This window comes from Motacilla alba, chromosome Z, assembly GCF_015832195.1.
Source record: "Motacilla alba alba isolate MOTALB_02 chromosome Z, Motacilla_alba_V1.0_pri, whole genome shotgun sequence".
In the NCBI taxonomy this organism is placed as follows: domain Eukaryota; kingdom Metazoa; phylum Chordata; class Aves; order Passeriformes; family Motacillidae; genus Motacilla; species Motacilla alba.
Genome location: NC_052046.1, coordinates 29,949,776 through 29,970,724, shown reverse-complemented (window position 1 = coordinate 29,970,724; position 20,949 = coordinate 29,949,776). Strand labels below are relative to the sequence as shown.

The window sequence follows — 20,949 nt, the reverse complement described above, 5'->3', positions numbered from 1 at the left end:
TACTTTAATGAAGTGTTTTCTCTCTCTCTCTCTCCGGAGTAGACAGATGTTTCTGGAAAACTACTTGGTGTCTATCCCCACACCACAAATTCAGAATGGAATAGAATAGAATAGAATAGAATAGAATAGAATTGGAGTAGGAATAGAATAGGAACAGAATATATTATTTCAGTTGGAAAGGACCCTCAACAATGATCTAGTCCAACTGCCTGATAAGGGCTGGCCAAAAGTTAAAGCATGGTACTAAGGGCATTGTCCAAATGCCTCTTAAACACCGACAAGCATGGAACATCAGCCACCTCCCTAGGAGCCCGTTCCAGGGCTGATCACATTCTTGTAAAGAAACGTTTCATTATAATTTTCCATTTTTTCTTCTCTTTCCATGATGACTGGCAACGAAGCTTTCCTTGCAAAGCAGGCACTCTGCCCATAGGTAATGTGAATAGAAAGACACATTTCTATGTATGTCTCATCTCAAAACACAATCAGTACATGAGCTGACAAGATTAGACCCTCTGCTCTACATGGTCATGATGTGCTTCCCTTGCCACAGATGACAAACTTGGAGGTAGCACGAAATGACAAAATGTCCTTCTCTGTCTTCAGGCATCAGGAGAGGTGGTCTGCACATTGGGGACTGAATATAATGGACAATGGAGTTTGGAGGAGGAACAAACAACATCTCAAACTAAACACATGATCAGTGAACTCCCAGCTCAATAAAAAGTAATCATATAAATTGCAAGCACTGAACAGCTTATCACCACAAGAAAGTACTTTTCCAACACTGGACCACATATAACCTTAAACTTCCAATTTCTTTTTCAACCCTCTTCTCTGCATGCATCAGAAAAATAAACCCATCAGAAGAATGAAGTGTTGCTGTATCAAAAATAAAATGGAAATGTGTAAATTAGTTACATTAGAATAAAAAGGCTGTCCTTTCACATCAACTGTTGCTTTATTATTTTTTAAGAGGCCTAGCATGATTCAAATAGTAAAATAAAGAAGACTTATAATTGGGAAAAAAAAGATGGAAATTGAAAGATTGCTCAGACTCACACTAGAATTATAATTTTGGGGTCATGTCTGATATTGAACTAGAATTTCAGACAGAACCAAGGAAAAATATGATACTTCATACAGTCACATAATGATAGGACTTTTTAGTTTGGAAAAGATGTCTAAGATCATCCAGTTAAATTATTAACACAGCACTGCCAAGTCCACTGCTAAACCATGTGCCACATCAACTCATCTTTTAAGTACCTCCAGTAATGGTGACTCAACCACTTCCTTGGACAGCCTGGTCCAATACTTGACAAGCCTTTCGGTGAAGACTTGTTTCCTAATATCCAATCCAACCCCGCATCTCCCACCTCTCACCTGAGAGAAGAAACTGATCCCTGCCTCACCACAACCACCTTTAAGCTTGTTTTAGAGAGTGATAAGACTCCTTTGTGCCAGGCTAAACACCTTCACCTCCCCCAACTGATCCTGGTTAGATTCGTGCTCCAGACCCTTCCCCAGCTCTGCTGCCCTTGTCTGGACATGACTCAGCATCTCACATTATCACAGAAACAGAATATCCTGAGTTGGAAGGGATCCACAAGGATCATCAAGTACACCTCCTGGCCCTGCACAGGATACCCCAAGAGTCACACTATGTACCTGAGGGTATTGTCCAAATGCTCCTTGAACTCTGTCAGGTTTAGTACTGGGACTGCTTCCCTGGGACCCTGTTCCAGTGCCCAAACACGCTCTCAGTGAAGAACCTTCTTCTAATATTCAACCTGAACCTCCCCTAACACAACTTCTGACCCAAAACCAAACACAGGACTCAAGGTGAAGCCTCAGGGAGTGGCTCTCACCTCAGGCTGAGCATAGCGGGATAGTCACTGCCCTGGTCCTGCTGGCCACACTGTTGCTGATATAAGGCAGGATGCCATTGGCCTTATGGGCCACCGAGACAAAATGCTGGCTCGTGTTCAGCTGGCTCTCAACCAAATGCTAACTTAATTTCAAAATGCTCTGAGTTTAGGACCTCAAAGACTCAGCTGGCACTGTGGACTTCTGTATTTTCTGCATTCATAGAGGCAGTAAACACATATATCCAGCCTCTTCTTATGGTATAGATTTACTGTCACTCTCCACAGCTGCTTGCTCTCTGTGGCAGAGGCACTCCTTCTGTTTAAGGCAACTGAGTGTTTGTCCAGGCAGATACTCAGTAAGTAGGAGTAAATGAGGGTAACCCTATTGTGTGAAGCTATCAGTGAGAACACAGAACCAACCCCAAATAAACACTCTGGCTGGAGCCTGGGCTGAAAAGCAGAACACAGCAGAAAATCTGAGAACATATCAACCACTTTACACTATAGATACCTGCAGACACAGGGCTGTTTGAGCTACACTTCCACAGCAGCTCACAGGGTGGCATCCACCTTTCCTTCAGCACAGATGCCTCTCACGGTTGTTGCTTGATACTGAGACATTTTTTACCTGGTACCAGATATTGACGGGTTGATAAAAGACATTTTTCTGCAAGCATGGAAGGTTAAAAATACACATAGCAACCTTTAATTTCTGTAGTCAGAGGCAAGAGGAAATGCAGAAACGTCCTAAAATACTTATGCAGAATTTACACTTAGAAATGTCAACATCTTTAGGTCTTAACAAACCTATCTGTTTTGCTGGAGACCTCTTATTCTGGTTTTTTCTTTCCCCTGAGTTAACAGGTAAGAATTTTATGTTTCCAATATGGTCAACTCCAAAAGTCATGAATGTATGTCACAACCTGCCAGTGCAATTTTTAAGTACATTGGTGGGTGAATCTCTGCAGAGAACTGATAAGGAACACACTGGGGACATTGGCTGGACCCTGTTAAAATGGGATACAGATGCTACTGCACTAAAAACATGCTGTGCTAAAGGAAAATATCTCGGTCAGTAAGCTCTATTCCCAGCTACCTCTTTCTGGATGAGTGTCTTCCATCTTGGTAGATGCTACAATAACAGAAAATTAAAGACTTAGAAACCCATTTAATAGCTCATTGCTAAGAAAAATAAAAGCCTTTCTTCTTTCAGTGAGGAGAAAATGCCTAAGAACACCTACCTACTGCAGACCCATTAAGCCTTTTGTTGAGTTTTACTCTCTGGACAACTTCAGAAGATAAAGATACAGAAGGAAGAACAACCTAGTAAGGTGTGCGTATGGAATCCAGGACATTTCATTACAAAGTAACAAATCCCAAGAAGCTTGTATTTAAAAGCAATATATGTTAAGGACTCGCTCACATTCCAGAAGGAAATAAGCAAGCAAGAGTTGCAGCTTTAGTCAAACTACCAGTAGACATTCTTCTGTATTGCTGTGAAAAAGTTCCCTTTTAGTTTAGAAAGATATTTTAGATAGTTTAGATAGTTTAGAAAGATAGTTTAGAAAGAAATTTTGTCTGTGCTGCTCTGTTTCACATTGTATCTATGAAAATGTTTCCTATTTTTCATAGGACATAATGAAAGTGTGCTAGAGAGTAGAACTACCATTTACCCTACCCTGCTGTTTCCATTTACCATTTACCTTACCCCTCCATACCCCGCTACTTCTTTTGCGCCAAAAACCAATTTACAACCAAAGAAGAAAAGAAACTCCAAAATCAAGTACTCTTTTTTTTTTTTTAATTATTATTCCATAGGGATTGGGGACCACATTATTACCTCTGTGTAGCTGGTATTTTCAATTGTTGGTGTTAAACTCACTTATTTTAAAATAACATTTTTTTTTCTGTTCCTCTGCCACCCCATTGGGTAATTTGGAGATGGTCTTTTTCCTATTTTCTCCTTTCTCTCCTCAGCTTTCACACTATTTATAGGCTTGAAACAGCTTTTTCAGGTAATTTTCTGAGTCATCTCAGTGAGCAACTGTGATTTCCAACAGAAAATTTTTTTCAAAAGAAGTATTTTTATTTTCTTCTTTGCAAATACAGTAGAAGCTGGGGTTACCATTCCTTACAAACACAAAATTTTATTACAGTGCACTGAAAAGATAGATCTTCAGAAAGACATACCTGAAACAGGCAAATGAATCATCAGTAGAGCTTTCCCAAAAAGCTGCAAAGCAATTGATAGACAACTGGATTCTTGCTAAATATCTTGAATTCTTTTGGTGTGCCCATAGTGATCTCCTCACAAAACACAGTAGCAGGTACTTTCAAAGCTGAGACAGCTGGACTCCATCCAGGTGGAGGTGCTTGGAACCTGACAGTCAAAATTTGCTATAACAAACTACCTCTCATTTTCCACCACAAAACCTGCCTAAGTAAAATGCAAGAGATTTGCCCTTAAAAGAAGGGACACATGCTCCCCTGCCTCACCCCTCCACTAAGTCTCCCCCTACAAACAATAAATCAACAGACCACAAACCAACAAACTACAAACAAACAAACAACAACTTCCCAGCAACAAAAAGCTGGGAAGGTTCTAACTCATTGCAGATTTTACTGAATTATCTCAATGTGAACAGGATGAATTTCCAGGAAAATAAACTAACTGCATCCCCATTCTGCCTAGGAAAACGTGGCAGGAAATCACTGAGCCAAAACTGAGCCTTTGCAAGCAGGATTACAGCACACTGTGATAGTTGCCAGCAATAATTACAGTCCAGCAGGGCAGAAACCTAATTTTCAGGCAGGGCAGGTAGAAAGCAAGTAAAAACCAAGAAGATGGAGTAAAGAAGAGCAGCAAGATAGAAAGCAAGGTGGGAGGAGGCTGGAGAGGTGCTGGGGGAAAGCAGAAGGAATGTATTATCTGACCTTGGACTCTACCAAAAGCACTTATTTCAAAACTGCTTTGCTCTCTGTTTATAATCTCTTCCATCCTTGTTTGACAGATTACTTTTTCTTTCCTTTTCTTGTACATAGTTTCTGGCTCAGCAGGGTCAGTTTAGTCTTATGTGTTTCATTCACTCTTTTATTTTTTCTGCCTTCATGCTGATATTGCATTGAGCTCCTAAAGGCAAAGTCAGGTAACAGTTTTCTACTTGAGAGCAGTGAATATCAAACAGACTTTCCAGACTGTATCTGGTAAACCAGTGTCCAGATTAGCAAGTAGTAAGACACAAAAGTTTGTTTTGCTTTAAAGAATGCTCCCTAAGCCATCATAACTGTGTCACAGATTGCCATATTCAGGTTTAGGAGGGAATATAAATTATTAACTTTCCTCAATATGAGCTGCTATGCATTGGACAGTATGTACAAGTTTGTACTACACATGGGCAAAGTTGATTTTACCCCTAGAATGAGAAGCAAGAGCAACAGATAATAATCATCAACTGTAAATTTCCCAGACCATAGGATGCTAATGAATCCAAAAACTGTTCTGAAATAGTCTAAAGCAGTGTTTGGTAAAATGAATGACAGAAATTATATGGTGATTTAAAATATATTTGAAGTTATTTTTTAAAAATTACCTCCAGAAAATCTTTCAGTGTCTTTAAATTTCACCTCAGAAATATAAATTTCACCTCTGACTTATAAACTTTTCTTATGCATCTCAGTTATATAAGTAAGAATAAAACCTCTCCCTTTTCTAAAAATAACACAGACGCAATTGTGAGTGTAACCTGAAAGTCTCCTGTTTTAGAACACCGTTTGGTTTGGCTAAATAGGCAATTGCTTCCAGAGTACATGTTGACATTTGTAATTTAGCTAGGCCTATTTCAATATTTCAGCGGAAAATTACCCTGAAAATAAAAATGAGAGTTTGATAAAACAAGACATTAAAGGAGGTCAGTTATGCAAATTGTTAAAATGGTTCAGATAAGATGGGAAAGTATTTCTCTTTTTCTTGGAAGGAATAATACTATTTAACACAGGGGAAAAAGGGTTTGAAGTGGAGGCATAGCAAAGATCAAAGTCAGCAGGTGAGTCAGTGGGTCATACTGTAGAAGAAGAGGGATGGCCAAGTAAGAGAAAATTCAGGAACAGATAGATTAGAGGGAATTGTGTTTAGGGAAAACATAACTTTAATAGTTTGCTATTTTGAGAAGTATGAAAGAGAATTCCGAAAGAGTAAATATGAGGGGAGAAGTTTGAATGTTGATTGCAAAATTTCAAAAATTTTACCTCTCCTTCATTGTGCCAGCACTGCAACAGTTCATGTTTTAACTTGTTTTTTCATAGACTCAATGTCTAGTAAAAAGCAGGGAACAAGCAAAACAATCAGTGCTTATAAGAAAGGCAGCAATTCTGCAGTTGAGCCATCAATTGACATAAGTTACTGTAAATGTTTGGCTTTCCCGTACTTGGTACCTTTCCTTCCAGAATGAGCCTCTAAGACAGCCTTAATGACTGATAGAACTGATTATGTAAATGTCACATCTCTGTCCCATTAAAAAAAAAAAGAAGAGATGTGCACATACCGTTGAAGTCTTACAGCACTATCAAGATTTTGAAATAGAATATGCATATTTTCCAGTGGAATAAATGACCAAAAATGTTTTGGTAGTAAACCCGTTTCTTTTCCCCTACACAACAGGTTTCATACTAGTACCTTTGGACATTTCACTGCCTGTATTAACAGTCCCTGTGGTTAAAGTTGTAGATTGATGAGTAAATATGAGTAATGAGTAAATGAGTAAAAACCGTAGGTCACAAAGCATATAAGCAGATTAATACAAGCCAGACACTGTCCTTTAAAACTCTGGGCTGTGCACATCACAGACAGTGAACTTAAGCAGAAATGTGATTTCATGTAGACTTAGCAGAAACTTGTTAAGATCGGCCAAAACAGAGCAATTGTTTTTACTGCTGAGACAGACATCTTCATTCACACATTGGTATAATTCAAGGTCTTCCATTACACTGATTCAGACCAGAAATATGGAGGAAGTGTAGTGTAATTCCTGCAACTCTTCTACTACACAGAGAGTTCTTGGAGCTATTGGCAAGGCACTGACATAATATTCTTCTGAAACATAAAAGTCACAAGTTACAGAGAAACTTCATCACTGAGACGGATATTCTGTTACTCTAAGAAAACAAGAATTCAGTTTGGTCATTCCCATTGCTGTATATCCTGAAAAATTTTGTCATGCAAGTCATGGCCATAAAAATATTGCTTTCAAGTCTTACATGCACACATATGTCTTCTGAACTGAAAATGCTGTCCTTAGAAGGAAGTTTTGTGAATTGATTGGATGGCAACAGTATTGATGCTGGGGACTTTCTCCATGTTAAACTTCAATTTCTAGTTTTCCTTTGCAACAGTTTTCAAACAGTCTGATGAGACATGGATGCCCAGATTGCTTTGCTATGGATGATGTAGACATATGGCTGTTCTGTATTGAGGTTGACAGTGTCATGACAACACACTGTCAAAAGAGATCAAGCAACAAAAATAGCCACAAGCCATTAGTTCTCTGGCTGAGATATTATAGCACTAATGAATAAGTCTCTGTGCCCTACGTGAAGCCACAGAAAGGATAATTTTATTTTCTAAGAAAGATAAAAGAAATTATGATTTCTCAGACACAACAGATCCTGACAGAAATAAAGGTTGCTGAACATTATCATGGAGTATATAAATTGCATTGAACCCTTCCAATTCCCTGATTGCAAAAACTGGTTTATATTATCTAAGATGGAATTTTGCTGTGCCACCAAGTACTGCTTTGCCTTCAATTTCCTTATCCAGAAACTTTACAGATCTGTATAACAATTCAGTGTGTATTTCCCAGTATACCTGTTAATAGTGTAAATGGGGTAATGGACATTTTCACAAGCTTACATTTTTAGAGGGAAAAGAAACATTCTACATTTTATTTCTGTATCTGCAATTTTAACCACAAAATATGTAGGAAGACAGGAAGTAGAAAGATTTGTAGTAAGTTGCTTTAGTATCTATCAGATCACTTCACTGATAAAATAGAAAATGTTTGCTTACTGAATAAAAGCAACAAAAGGAATATTGGTCTTTGCAGACATGTTCCAGATGTGAGGATGGCACAGCAGAAGTTCAGGATGGACCCAATAACTAAATTGTACACTTCTGCTTCTGTGGTAGGTCTGACATTTTTGTAGTTTCTATTATCAGATGCCCTACCTAATCTGACAGTAGCTGAAAAGCAGACGGTATGATCAAACACTTTTCCAGGGTTCAGTGTAATACAACAGCTGTCTTTGTTTTTTTTGTTTTTTTGTGGTTTTGTTTGTTTGTGTTTGTTTGTTCGTTTTGGGTTTTTTGTTTTGTTTGGGGCTTTTTTTTTAATATAGCACTTTTTCTTGTGAAAGCTGTTCTCTGCATAACTGAAACGAAAAAAAACTACCCCTAGCATTAGATTTTTGTTCTCTGTGGAGTCAATGACTAACTTCAGCTAAATTCATCTGGCTTTTTGGCAGCTCAAAACACAAAATATGGTCTTGGTTCTTTACCAAAAAAGAACTCAGATGGGGTTCGCAGAATTAAAAACCACTACTCATTATCTCAACCCTTACAGAGGTAGACCCTAAGTACTAGATTAATCCTATTGATTTGTATGGGCTGGATAGGAGGTTTAACTTCTCCAAAATTACCAGAATTTCACAGTCATTCCTGAAGTGGATTGACACATCAATTTGGACACAGAGGACAATCAGTATTCCACTTTATGCTGCAAACCTCACAGAGTGTTTCCATGGGAGAAACGAGAGCTGTTTTAACAACCAGCAGGCCAGCAGTTACACAATGCTTTCCTGCTCCAAATGCCTGTTGCCTAATTATATGCTGTTCACAGCAGCTATGCTGTGAGAGCTGTTTGAGAAGACACCAAGCCCTCTTCAGGTTCCTCTCTAAGAGAAAAAAAATGTCATCACCACTAAAAAACATTAGCTGAAATGATTTTACTATTTCTGAAGAAAAAATTCTTGAAAAAAACCAGACCTAAATGAACTTCTAACCTCTGGGAAGGGCCAAAGAAATCAAGTGACAATATGCCAGTAAATTCTTAAAAGTTCCATCTGATTTAGCTAATATTTAATTCAGATCAAAGTGTATGCTAACAAACCGTTGCAGCCAGTATTTAATTAGCATATGAATTCGCTGAGCTTGCACATCCAGCTGAAAAGCGCAATGTTTTTTGCAGCTAGAATATGATCAAGTCAGACTCTTCCCTGTATAAATTCTTCCAGAAACATGGACAGGTTTGCTACAGTAGCCTTTTCAGTCACACAGATCTGAAGCCATCAAGGTAAACCGTTATTTGTAGTCCATATGGAAAAGAAACTGCTAAATCACTGTGGGATGCTGGAATGTTGTGACTCAAACAACTGGCAATTTGCAAAAGCTGAGGATGCTTCGCTGATGATGCCCCATGTAACCGAAAGGGGGTGCACACCCATCTCACAGCTGGGTGGTGAACAAGATAAGGGAAGAGGCTGAAAGGAGGCAAATCCTGCTAGCTGGGATAGCTTTTTATCATGCCAATGTCCTTACACCAGTGGCTCAGCTTCCCACACAGCCTGAAGGTACTCATCCTTTCTGATAACTGACTCAACTACGCTGAATTAAGAGGCAGCAGTAACTTTTGTCCTATGATCCACAGTATTAACATTATCTGTGTCAAACTCCCTGCTCCAGTAGAGGTACCTGGGCATTCCCACTGAGCCTGAGGGTAGTATCAACCCACTGGACTTTGTGCTACATGGGCTTCCCCCAGCCCCAATGGATCAAGACTGAGATCATCGCTTCAACCAACAGATACAGAAATTGCAACAATTGGGTCTCACCTCTTCATCCACAGGTGGTGAATATACACCTTTCTAATTTTATCCTCCCTTTTTCTTTCTTTTCTTTTATACATTTTCTGAAGTGTTAATTTTTATGCCTTTATATCATTGAATTTCTAACCAAAACTGCTACATTTTAAAACTAGCCAAGTATCTTATTCTACTTTAAAGTTCTAAAGTTTGCAAGTAAAAGTTTGATATTGAACCTCCCAAGAATTTTGGTGGGTTTTTTTTCCACGCACGGCCCAGAGTAAATCAAACAACTTTTTCCAAGTGGACCAGGACATAACATTGACTCAACAGCTTCCTAGTACTTCGTGTAAGTAACAATTAAGAAGATGCAAAGCCCTACGTAAGTGTGGCAATATTGGCATTTGAATACTAGCCACACAAGGCAACCTTCTCATGCACTGTGTATTTTGTGAAAATGGGGATCCACCTCTGTTTGACATAAAAGCATAATAAATAGCAAGCACCTGCATGATGCAGGTCTTGATCTCAGCACAATGTGCTCAGTTACTACAGCATGACATCTCCTTTGTTTCAATCTGTTAAAGATGTATTAAAATTCCTGCTCAAATAAATATTGTACCTGGGAAATACATATATATATATATATATATATATATATATATATATATATATATATATATATACACACACACACACATATGTTCAAATCATGCTTTGGGGTTTGATACAAAAAGCATCTGGACTCTTAGAAATCTTACACAGCAATCGGGAAATCGGTTACTTCATTAGAATGTAGCTTCCACAGGTGTCCACTGAATAGAAACCCAAATTAGCAAGTGAAGGGGAACATCTCCTATAGAAATTCTAATCGAGTCTCAGAGCACCCAAGCCATCACCGGCCCATAATGATCACAGATACCCGGTCCCCATAAATGCACTAGCATGTGAAAACAAGGTTCCTGTAACCCTTATTTTACATGTATGTGTTCCAGGAAGTGTGTTGTGTATTCCAAGGTAGCTTTGTCCAAGTAGGAGACAGGAGTCTACGACCACCTGATGGAGGACAAGGGAACTGTATGAATATTCAAGTAGCTCTCTAGACTTTGTTCTGTCTGCTTGACAGATAGTATTCTTCTAACAAGGGGGGACTGTATTAATATTCGCCGATGAAGAAAAGAACAAAAGAAAACTGGCTTTGGGCAAGAAAAATAGTATAAAACCTGGACACACTAGGACAGATTTTGTGAACTCACCAGATCTGATGCATCAGGGGGTCAGAGCTGTGTTCACCCAGAGTTGAGTCCCGGGCTCAGCCCTGCTCCTTTGATTCATGGCTGGCAAAATTTATGATCCAATAGGCAAAAAAAAATTCTATTTCTTTTTGTTAATCTTTAATTTGGCTCTCGCAAATTATTGATTTGGATTAATTTGGGTTTTATCTGTAACAAATCTGACAGCACCAAAACTGCAAGTTGCACATTAAGTCATCTGGAACTACCTCCTGGCCATACCATCAGCAGCACAAAGCTGAAGTGAGGTTTGCAATGTCTCCGAGCAGCCATCATGACTGCCACAGCAACCGTACACTGTGGTACAGGAACAACAGAGAACTGTAGAGGCAAGAAGAAAATATCTATTACTTGCTGCTGTGAGCTAGAGATGGGACTTGATCTTTTTTCTTTGGCGGGAAATGAATCAAATTATATCTCTTGCCTCTTTGTGGAAATGTGTTCCATGTATGAATGCATGCACACAAACCTGTGCCCACTGACTCTCTTCATTCTGCAATTTCTTCTTGCAATGCAGTAGCAGGCGATGACGCTATCAGTTTGCTTAATGTAGTCACTGAAACTTCAACTATCCAAGGAAACAAATTAAGTGGAAAATGGCCGCCGCAGTAATAAGAAAACAAACTTAACCAGCAGGTGGCATACGCTTAACTGCTGGAGTTAATGTGCCATTTTTTATTACTAAGGTGTTTAGATTGGACCTATCCTGATTCACAACAATTTCCATTTTCTACTCAATGAATAAAAGATTAGGTGTATTTACTCTCAGAGGACTATTTTGGAATCATTAGTTTTATGGCAAATATCTCTCACTGCCACAGGTCTGGTTGTTTTCAAGGACACAGACCTCTCTGGCTTGACAAAACGGCCTTTCCCAGTGGCTGCCCAAAGAAGCTCCACAGACAGACTCATGCAGATTGCTGGAAAACACATTCTGGCTTCTGAGAAATTCACATAATGATTTGTGAACAAAGCACTCCAGCAACATACCAGTCCAAGCTGCAAAATGAAGTGCTCCCAAAAGAGTAGAGCAGCCTGTATTTGCCAGAAAACTTAGACACCATATTTACTATCTTTAAGGGAAAATACTAAGAGTAATTTGTTATTGAGACAGAAGTAAGTACTACTTTGAAAGCTGAAAACAGGCTTCTGAGCTATTACCCAACATCATGTGTTTTCAGGGATGGCCTGAAGTTAAATCTCCTAGCCTGCTTCCTGACTACTTAGCTTTGGTGACCCCTCAAACTCTTATTTTAGCTTAAAATAGGTCTTGGCATAAACTTTTTAAAAGAATTCTATGTACATATGACAACAGACAATCTCCATAATTCCAAATAAGCTATAAAACAGGATCCTACCCTTGTAATCTACAGCTATATGTACACAGACATGTGTAGTCTGCTTCATTTTAAATAGATTTTTATATCTTAGCCCACATTAGGCACCTTGGTCCAAACACATTTCTGAACAAAACTCTGATGCCTGTAAATGTCGACTCAGATAAGTATGTAATTTCATAACAATTATTCATTGAATTGAGAAGTGAAAATTCCTCTGTCTTGCAAATCTAATACACTTAGATCACTCCCCTTCTAGGGTCTCACTTTATCATTCATCATGTGTACTTCAGCTTCTATTCAAAAAAATTTTAAACTTAATCAAGGAAATGGAACATTACACATAATAACAATAACAATAGCAATAATAATAATAATAATAATAATAATAATAATAATAATAATAATAATAATGATGATGATGCTTCCCGGGCATTCAATTCAGAGGTCATTATTTAAGAGTGAAATCCAAAATGTCAGAACTTGAAAAATCTCATGATCTGAGAAAAGGGGTAATTTTTGCTATGATTATGCTTTTTTCCTGGCTACAACACTTGCATCAGATTTATATAACTGATGCCAGATTTGTCACACATTTTAATCAGGTAGAGAAAGATCAATTATTTCCAAGAAAGCTTTTTTGTTCCTTGCATTTGTTACTTGCATTTTATTTTCATTCTTCTCATCTGTGATTCAGCTGTATCGATGTACTTCACAAGCATCATCCTGGCTATACTCTGTTTGCACTCAATTATTTAGTGGCACACAGAAGTAAGACAAGCCTCATCCACACTGTCTACTTTGTTCTCTATCAATCCAGCAGCTGCAAAATCAGATAGGCAGGCACACTGACCACGAACATAGAGAAAATAGCTAGATCAATCTAGCTGCTGCTGAGCTCTCTGAGACAATCTGTTGCATCTTCCTTCTATTTTCGAGGAGTTGATCAGACTAATAATGGTCAGCTCATCAAGCAATGTTTTTCCTTAAGTCAACAACCAAATCAGAGGGTCAAGCTTGACGAAGGACAAAAACTGGGACAGATGTGGCAATGTGAAGCATCTAGCTTTGTAGGAACAAGGACATCTTTGAAGTCACCACTCACTCCTGGAAGTACTTCACAACCCCAAGGTCATCCATTTCCTCTGGTTATGCTGCCTTCAGCACCATGAGCACCACCTTTCTTTTACATACGTATAGGAGGCTGTGAGTCTTATAGGACACCATTAGCCTAGCAACCACACCTGAGACATAAAATCTTTCTAGCATACCAATGTTAGAATTAGCTGAGTACAACTGAGGTACTAGACAGAAACAACAGTTCTATTGTATTATATTTATCTATAGTTAGGCTAGTGTTACAAATCCAAATTCAGAATACTTAATTTTGGACACACCATCTCCTGACTAATAGCTCTTCACAACATAAGTAGGTGGAGAATGTCAGTGGTTACAGATATTACATATCTACAAAGAAACCTGTAACAAACGCACAGCCTTGCTTGGACTAAAAATCTTAATGTGAATACTGTGGACAGAATCTTCAGTTATTTCTTAGTAGTGGGTTTTGTCCAAAGCCTGACAACCTGTTCTGGATTTGGATGTCTGGAATAATCAAGAATTGCATTTTTCTAGTCTAGATAATTCAACGTCTGCCTCTGCTTTCTGTCTGTCATTCCTTTTTTGTTCCTGCCTTTGTGCTCCTCTCTCCTTGCCTCCCTCCCTTCCTCATTCTTTTCTTTTATCTTCTATCTATATGTCTATAGACTTTTTATGTCTATATGCAGAACAGTTGTTTACAAGTAGGTGCTATTATTATTATAATTATATATTTTTGCTACTATTATTATTGCTATTACTACTACTACTACTACTATTACTACTACTACTGAAATGGCCACAAAATAATTAATGCTGTTACCCTAAAAAAATTACTCTTTCTGATCAGTGGATCAGAAATGTTACAGCAAATTCACTTTAAGGCATTATCATCAACCAGGAGTTCCCAGAAGCTGTGATGTGAACCAAACCTTAGAAGAAAGATTAAGTTATAAAATTTAAGCATGTCTGTCCAGTCAGTTTGTGACAGATAAAATTCCCAGTCAGTTTGTGACAGATAAAAATTTGAATTGCAAATTTTTTCAATGTGCTTTTTCCTTCAAAAATATTTCTGCAAAAGCAGCCTTGTTGATCTCCAAGAAACTGTTGAAAGGTCTTGTGCTCTTGAAGAGAATACAAGCATGTGTTCAAGGGATAGCCTTGCCACTGCAGAACACGAGTCTCAGAGACAAGCTGCTTTCCTTTCATGTCACATATATCCACAGTAAGGTAAGAGCCCTCGTGATACTTCTGCAACTCTACAGCATCTTTAAAATACAATCCCAGGGACAGATGCATAATTATGCCTTTTCTGCCTTCTGTAGTTGCATGAAGTAGAATTGTAGTCATGGTAGGGATGCCTGAGGATGACTGAAAAATAGTAATATCTATATCCTACTAGCTAGATTCTATGTTGTCAGAGGAAACGTGGAGGAATTTACAAAAGGGAACAGATCTGTTGCATAAGTCACTTTAAAGGCAAAAATACTGAGTAAAGTAAACAAAAGTCAGCATGATATCACTTTAGAGTCTGGAAAACAGAGATCAGATTTATGATACCTTCCAATAGGCACATGAAAGACTTGATCAAAACAATGCATTGAACTCAACATACCAGCTCCTTCTTCTTCATGCACTCCATGAGGATAATGAAGAGGTGCTGTGCCTGCGTTCGAGTGTATGTGAAAGTCTTCTGGATGGTAACTAGCAACTGGTCCCTCAAAGACTCGTTGATAAGTCTGAAATTCAAAAAGAAAAGATTAAGTAAAAAACAGACATGAGTGAACACTGTAACTTCATTTCAATTGTTTTCAGGGACAAAGATCAAAAAAATAAAAGTCAATAATTCACTGAAGGTTGCTTTGGGCAGGTTTCAAGATCAGGAATTGCTGAAACCATAAGAGATAAATTGGAAAACACTGTTCTAAGAGAAAGTGTTGATTGTGCTGAGGTCCTTCATCTGCAAAGTTTTCATATCAGTTCCCACATATTGCATGACAGAAGGTCATTCAAACTATCAGCTCAGTGGGATTTCCTAACAAAAACAAGAACCATACTGAGCGTCTATTCTCAGAATGTGAAGGAGACCAACACTTCTAAGTGAACTGAAGACTCCTTTCTATCAGTGAGTTAGGAAAATTCAACTCGTAGTTAATTTTATGAAACTGGAAACATTTGTGTTGTCAGTGGTTTTGATTTTAGTTTGAATATGTCAACTCACTCTACTGATGCTACACAAGACCTTATAAGCAAACAAACAAATTTCTCTGTTCCTCACTCCACTCAAAGAAAAGATTTTGATTTTGGCCGTGTTGATGTTCCTAAAGCTCAAGAGAACCCATTTTACATTCCTCCTCAATGCTAAGGCCAGTACTTGCAAAAAGTGGCCCTACAGCAGAAATAAATAGTAATAGTATGTGAAATATAAGTACTACCTACCTCTTCATAACACAAAACCTATTCCTCAGGACTTTTCTGGGTGAAACATTTCAGTTCTCAATGTCAAAATTACAAAATAGTGGGCTTTAATTTAGAACATGAATCCTTTGATGCTTCTATATTACAGCAGTTTTCTCACTTAAAAATTATATCACAGTGTTTTAAATTAGCTAAGTTGAAATATTTTATAGGATAAATCATCCAGTGGAGTGAAAATCAGAGAATCTTCATGTCTCATACTTTAGGCCAGAAGATAAAAACATATTTAGTCCTGCAGCAACTGCAGAGAAATGTCAGGAGCAGCAGGTATCTAAAAGCTATTGTTAGCTTAGGACAGCTGCTGTGGGAGAACAATGATTGAATCCTGAATTTTTGCATACTATTGGCTAGAGGTGCCTGTACTACTGCAGTGAAGAGGCACAAATGAGACTGCAAGATATTCATTACACCACTGATTTTCAAATCTGATTTGTTTATCCAGTCTTTATACCCGCAGCAAACATGTTGTTAGAAGAGACAACAAATGGAAACGGGAAAGAGGTGCATGGAAGTATATAAAAGATCAGGCATGTGGAATCCATATGTTCTCTACCACATGAATTTGATTTTGGCAGTAAATATTCCTATTGAATAGAACTTTGGCTTCAAAAAGATGCCTAGAAGGCATATGTCAATGTGTTTAGATTAAAATGCATTTACACGGGATTTTAGAGCATGCTGTGTGGATAGATCACTGTTCTTTCTATGCCTGGCTTCTTCTGTTGTCTTCTACTTTATCACAGACACCCTCTGTGGTAAAGTCTTCCTCTGTGGTAAGAGTGGTAAGTCTTCCTCTGCACTTCCTGTTTTCATCTAGGAGCAGTCAGGCCCCTGGATGTCCTATGTCCTGGGATGCTGGAGAGGTAGCAACCCTGCATCTACTGCTCATGCATTAGGCAGCACATAAGCACACTCCTTCCCTGCAGCATGATCTGCCTCCCTCATAAAAAGGCAACATGTGATGAGTTAAAACTTCCAGCCCTCTTGGTGGGCAACACTGGAGATGGAAGCAGAGGACTTGCTGTGTGGGAATTATAAGACAGATAACCTGACCTCCTGTACAGAAGCAGGGATGTTGCAAGCACATGGGGACATAGAAACACGATGTCAAGAATAAAGGTAGAAATGTAGGAGTCCATGCTAAAAGGAATCAGTTTGGAAAGACTGATACCCAGACAAGCACTAATATACTTTGAGTTGCAGGCTACAAGGTCAGATATGATATAAATTCTGATTTTAGGGTCTTGGAAAAAAGGTGTTGGAAATTTGCTTTAATCATATTTAAACAAAATGGTGCTATCACTGTATTTATAAGTAGATCAGAACTATGCAATTTTTTATCCAAAAGAAGAAAGAAAAAAGAGGTTATTCACAATGAACAAGTTTCCTAAAAACATCACCTGGAGAAGCTGAAGAGATTAATATAAATAACTAATTTCCTTGGAAACTACATATGAAAGTGAAATATAGGAAAGAGAAGGAAAATTATTTGAAAAAATGCATGGACTTGGAAGGTTCTCAAAATAAAAATTTTAGAAAACATTTCCAAAGTTTCTGGAATATAACCATCCCACTTTTCTATAATAATCTAATTTTCCTTAAAAAATGTGTAGAATCCAAATCTGAAATGTCATTTCAGAAATTGTCTCTCTTTCAGGCCAACTCACACAGAAAGGAAGAGAAAATTGCATTGAGTGAAACCAGAAATGTGTCCTCAGCAACCATCACTTTTCTTTCTTGGATTAAAGCTCTCAGAAACTCTATTATAGCATTAGTTTAAGCAGCATGAAAAGCAAACTTCATGTGAAAGACACAGAATCTAAAATACCCAAAAAATCAAGAAATGCTTCCTTAACTACAGGGTAAAACATCTGTTGAAGTACTGCTGCTCAGAAACTTCCTGTAGTCATAATTTGATTTATGCAGTTTTCTACCCTCATTAAATGTTTTTCTTTAACATCTCCTTGGTCTGCAAATCTACATCAAGCCTATTCAATGTCTTCATGAGATCAAAAACTTGAAATGATTATAATCAGAAACACAGACAAAACAGCAATCTTTACAGTAAAGTAATCATAGCTTTGTTTGCCCTGAAATCAGTTATATCAAGAAGGTATCAATTTTATTCCTTAGGAGTCTATAAATGTTAGAAGATATCAAATCAAAGTTCCCAGTTGTGTAGTCCTGCTGGAACAAACATAAACTGTTTCATGCTATTAGAGGCTAAATCTATGAGGCAGACACCAAATCCAATTTGTGTTAAACAAGTAATTTCACAGAGTACTGTGAGCAAAACAACTGTGACTTGCAGGTGGGGGGATCTCCTTTGTAAACCCCATTACATTTCTTACCCACTCACCTTAAATCCATGCTGATCCAGACTGAAACACTACACTTATGACTTCCATAAAGTCAGCACAGACTGAATAATGTCAGAAGAAGACAGTATTTTTATTATCTTTCTAATACGCTTCAGTTCTAAAAATATTTCGCAACATGCCAATAAAATCCTTTTTGGGGATATTTGATGGCATGATTCTTTGAATTCCACTTACATGACATGGAAAGAATACTGCTTCTGACTAAACAAAATGTACTACGAAACACCTATGTAACCTGTTCTTTTCCTTCCTCATGTAGTTTGAAACTAATCTTTCATTCCCTAAATATATAAGACATGCCCATTATCCTACCAGTCCAGGTCTATTTTTTTTCTTTCCCAGAGATTCTAGATTGCTGATGGAATTTTGGTAGCAAATGTCAAAAATCTGTCATCTAAAGTAGAGCTATATATATTTACATTTATTTTCAGAACAAAAATTTACTCATAGCTGTTGCATAAGAGCATGTGGGTATGCTTTGTTTGCTTGTTTATTTGTTTTCAGAAGATGCCAACTTAGTTTTGACACATCTGATTATCAGAACTGAATTGTATGGCTTTCCAGAAAAGTCAGGATCTTGAGTTTTAAGAAAAAACCCCTGCATGGGCTCAAGGAGTTAGTCAATAGGACCCCCTAGGAAGTGGTGCTCTGAGCTGCAGAGCTGCCCTGGGAAATTACCCTCAAGGAGCAAAACAGAGCTGGCAGATCTCTAAGGACACTTTCCATACAGTGCAAGAATGAACCAGCCCCAAATAAAAGAAATAGAGCAAGGAAGGCAAGATCCCGCCATGGAGGAGTGGAGGACCGGCTGGTTAAACTAAAAAAAACCAAGTAAATGCACCATCAGTGAAAAAGGTACAGATAGCCTGGGCAGAGTTTGGGGACACAGCCCAATTATGCAGAATGGGGTGAGGAAAGCAAAGACAAAGAGGAAGGTGAACTTGGTAAGGGATAGAAAGACTAACAGGATGGGTTTCTACAGGTATGTCAAGGGAGAAAAGGAAGGCTGAGAAAGCATTTACCCCATCTGGTAAGCAAGGCTTACAAACTCACAATGACGTACAAAGAAAAGGCTGAGGTATTTGACAACTCCCCAAGGCCAAGTGCAAAGGCCTGCACCTGTGTTGGGGCAACCCCCAAGGGCAGCACAGGCTGAGGGATGAACAGATCACAAACAGCCCTCTGCAGAAGGACTTGGGGCCCTGCTGTGTGAAGGGCTGTACAAGAGCCAACAGTGTGCACTCATAGGCCAGAAAAACAATCATGTCCTGAGCTGCATCCAAAGCCCTGTGGGCAAGCATGGCAAGGAAGAGGATTTTGTCCCTCTGCTCTGTGATCTTCAGGGCAGCCAGGACTTGGGTGAAGAGACTGAGAAATCTTGACTCCATGTTTCAGAAGGCTGGTTTATTATATTATGATATATATTATATTAAAAAGACCACACTAAAAATATACTACAAGTACAGAGAGAAAGATGCATCAGAAAGCGAGACAGTAATAGAAAGGACTGAATAACAAAGGCTTGTGACTCCTGGAGAATCTGACCCAGCTGCCTCCTTGATTGGTCACTAAGTGGAAACATGGAACATGGACCAATCAAGGAAGCACCTGTTGCATTCCACAGCAGCAGATAGTAATTTGTTTACATTTGTTCCTGAGGCCCTCTCAGCTTCTCAGGAGAAGAAAATCCTGACAAAAGGATTTTCATAAAATATCATGGTTACACTGCTCTACTCTGATGAGAATGCACTGCAGTGCTGCATCCAGCTCTGGACTCCCCAGCACAGGAAGCACATGGACCTGCTTGAGCAGGTCCAGAGGAGGCCTTGCTGTTGATCAGAGGACTGGAGCACCTCTCCTGTGAGGAAAGACTGAAAGAGTTGGGGATGTTCAGTCTGGAGAAAAGAAGGCTCTGAGGAAACATTATTAAAGCCTTTGAGCGCTTTTAGAGTGCCCATAAGAAAGATGGGGACAGACATAGGAGCAGGGCCTGTTGTAATAAAACAAGAACAATGTTATTAAAACTAGGAGAGTGTTGATTTAGATTAGGTATAAATAAAAAGATGTTTACAACATGGATGATAAAATGGTGAAAGAGGTGTCCCAGAGAGCTGGTAGATGCCCTATCCCTGGCAATGTTCGGGGTCAGGTCAGAGAGGGCTCTGAACAATCTGATCTACTTGAAAATGAACTTGACCAGGGCAGGGGAGTCAGATTTGATGACTTCTAAAGAAGCCTTCCAATCGAAACTTTTCTATGTTACTATGATTCACTGTTTAGGATCAGTCAGGAGAGGCCACTTCGAAAACCTGAACTGACAAAGTGAAAAAAAGGCAATACTCTGTTTCTGTCCAAGATATACTGGATGATTAAACAGTAAAGCAAAACTTTCTTCATTGCTTTGGTTGATGCAAAAGACAGATGTCAACATTTTGGCCTACTCTCTCCTCAGAAAGAATATTTTTTTAAGCTATGCTTAGTACTTGAGGAGATAAGAGACATTTCACTTAATCTTGCAAACTCATGGCATATGATTTTGCAGTGATCATTGGAGAAAGATCTGGCATGTAGCCCACCACATAACTTGTTTAACTTTCTTTTTCTTCAAAGATTTTTAGTACTGGAATCATACAATGTA

General features: G+C 38.5%; 1 protein-coding gene across 15 annotated transcripts in view; it reads right to left on the bottom strand.

The window, feature by feature from the left end:
- The window catches only part of TRPM3 (transient receptor potential cation channel subfamily M member 3), a 416,327-nt gene that overhangs the window by 73,311 nt on the left and 322,067 nt on the right, over positions 1–20,949 (bottom strand). For all 15 annotated transcript variants that reach the window (XM_038125139.1, XM_038125133.1, XM_038125130.1 and 12 more), the window contains exon 8: positions 15,068–15,191. In XM_038125139.1, coding sequence (XP_037981067.1) covers positions 15,068–15,191 — 124 coding nt within the window. The remainder of the gene's footprint in view (positions 1–15,067; positions 15,192–20,949) is intronic.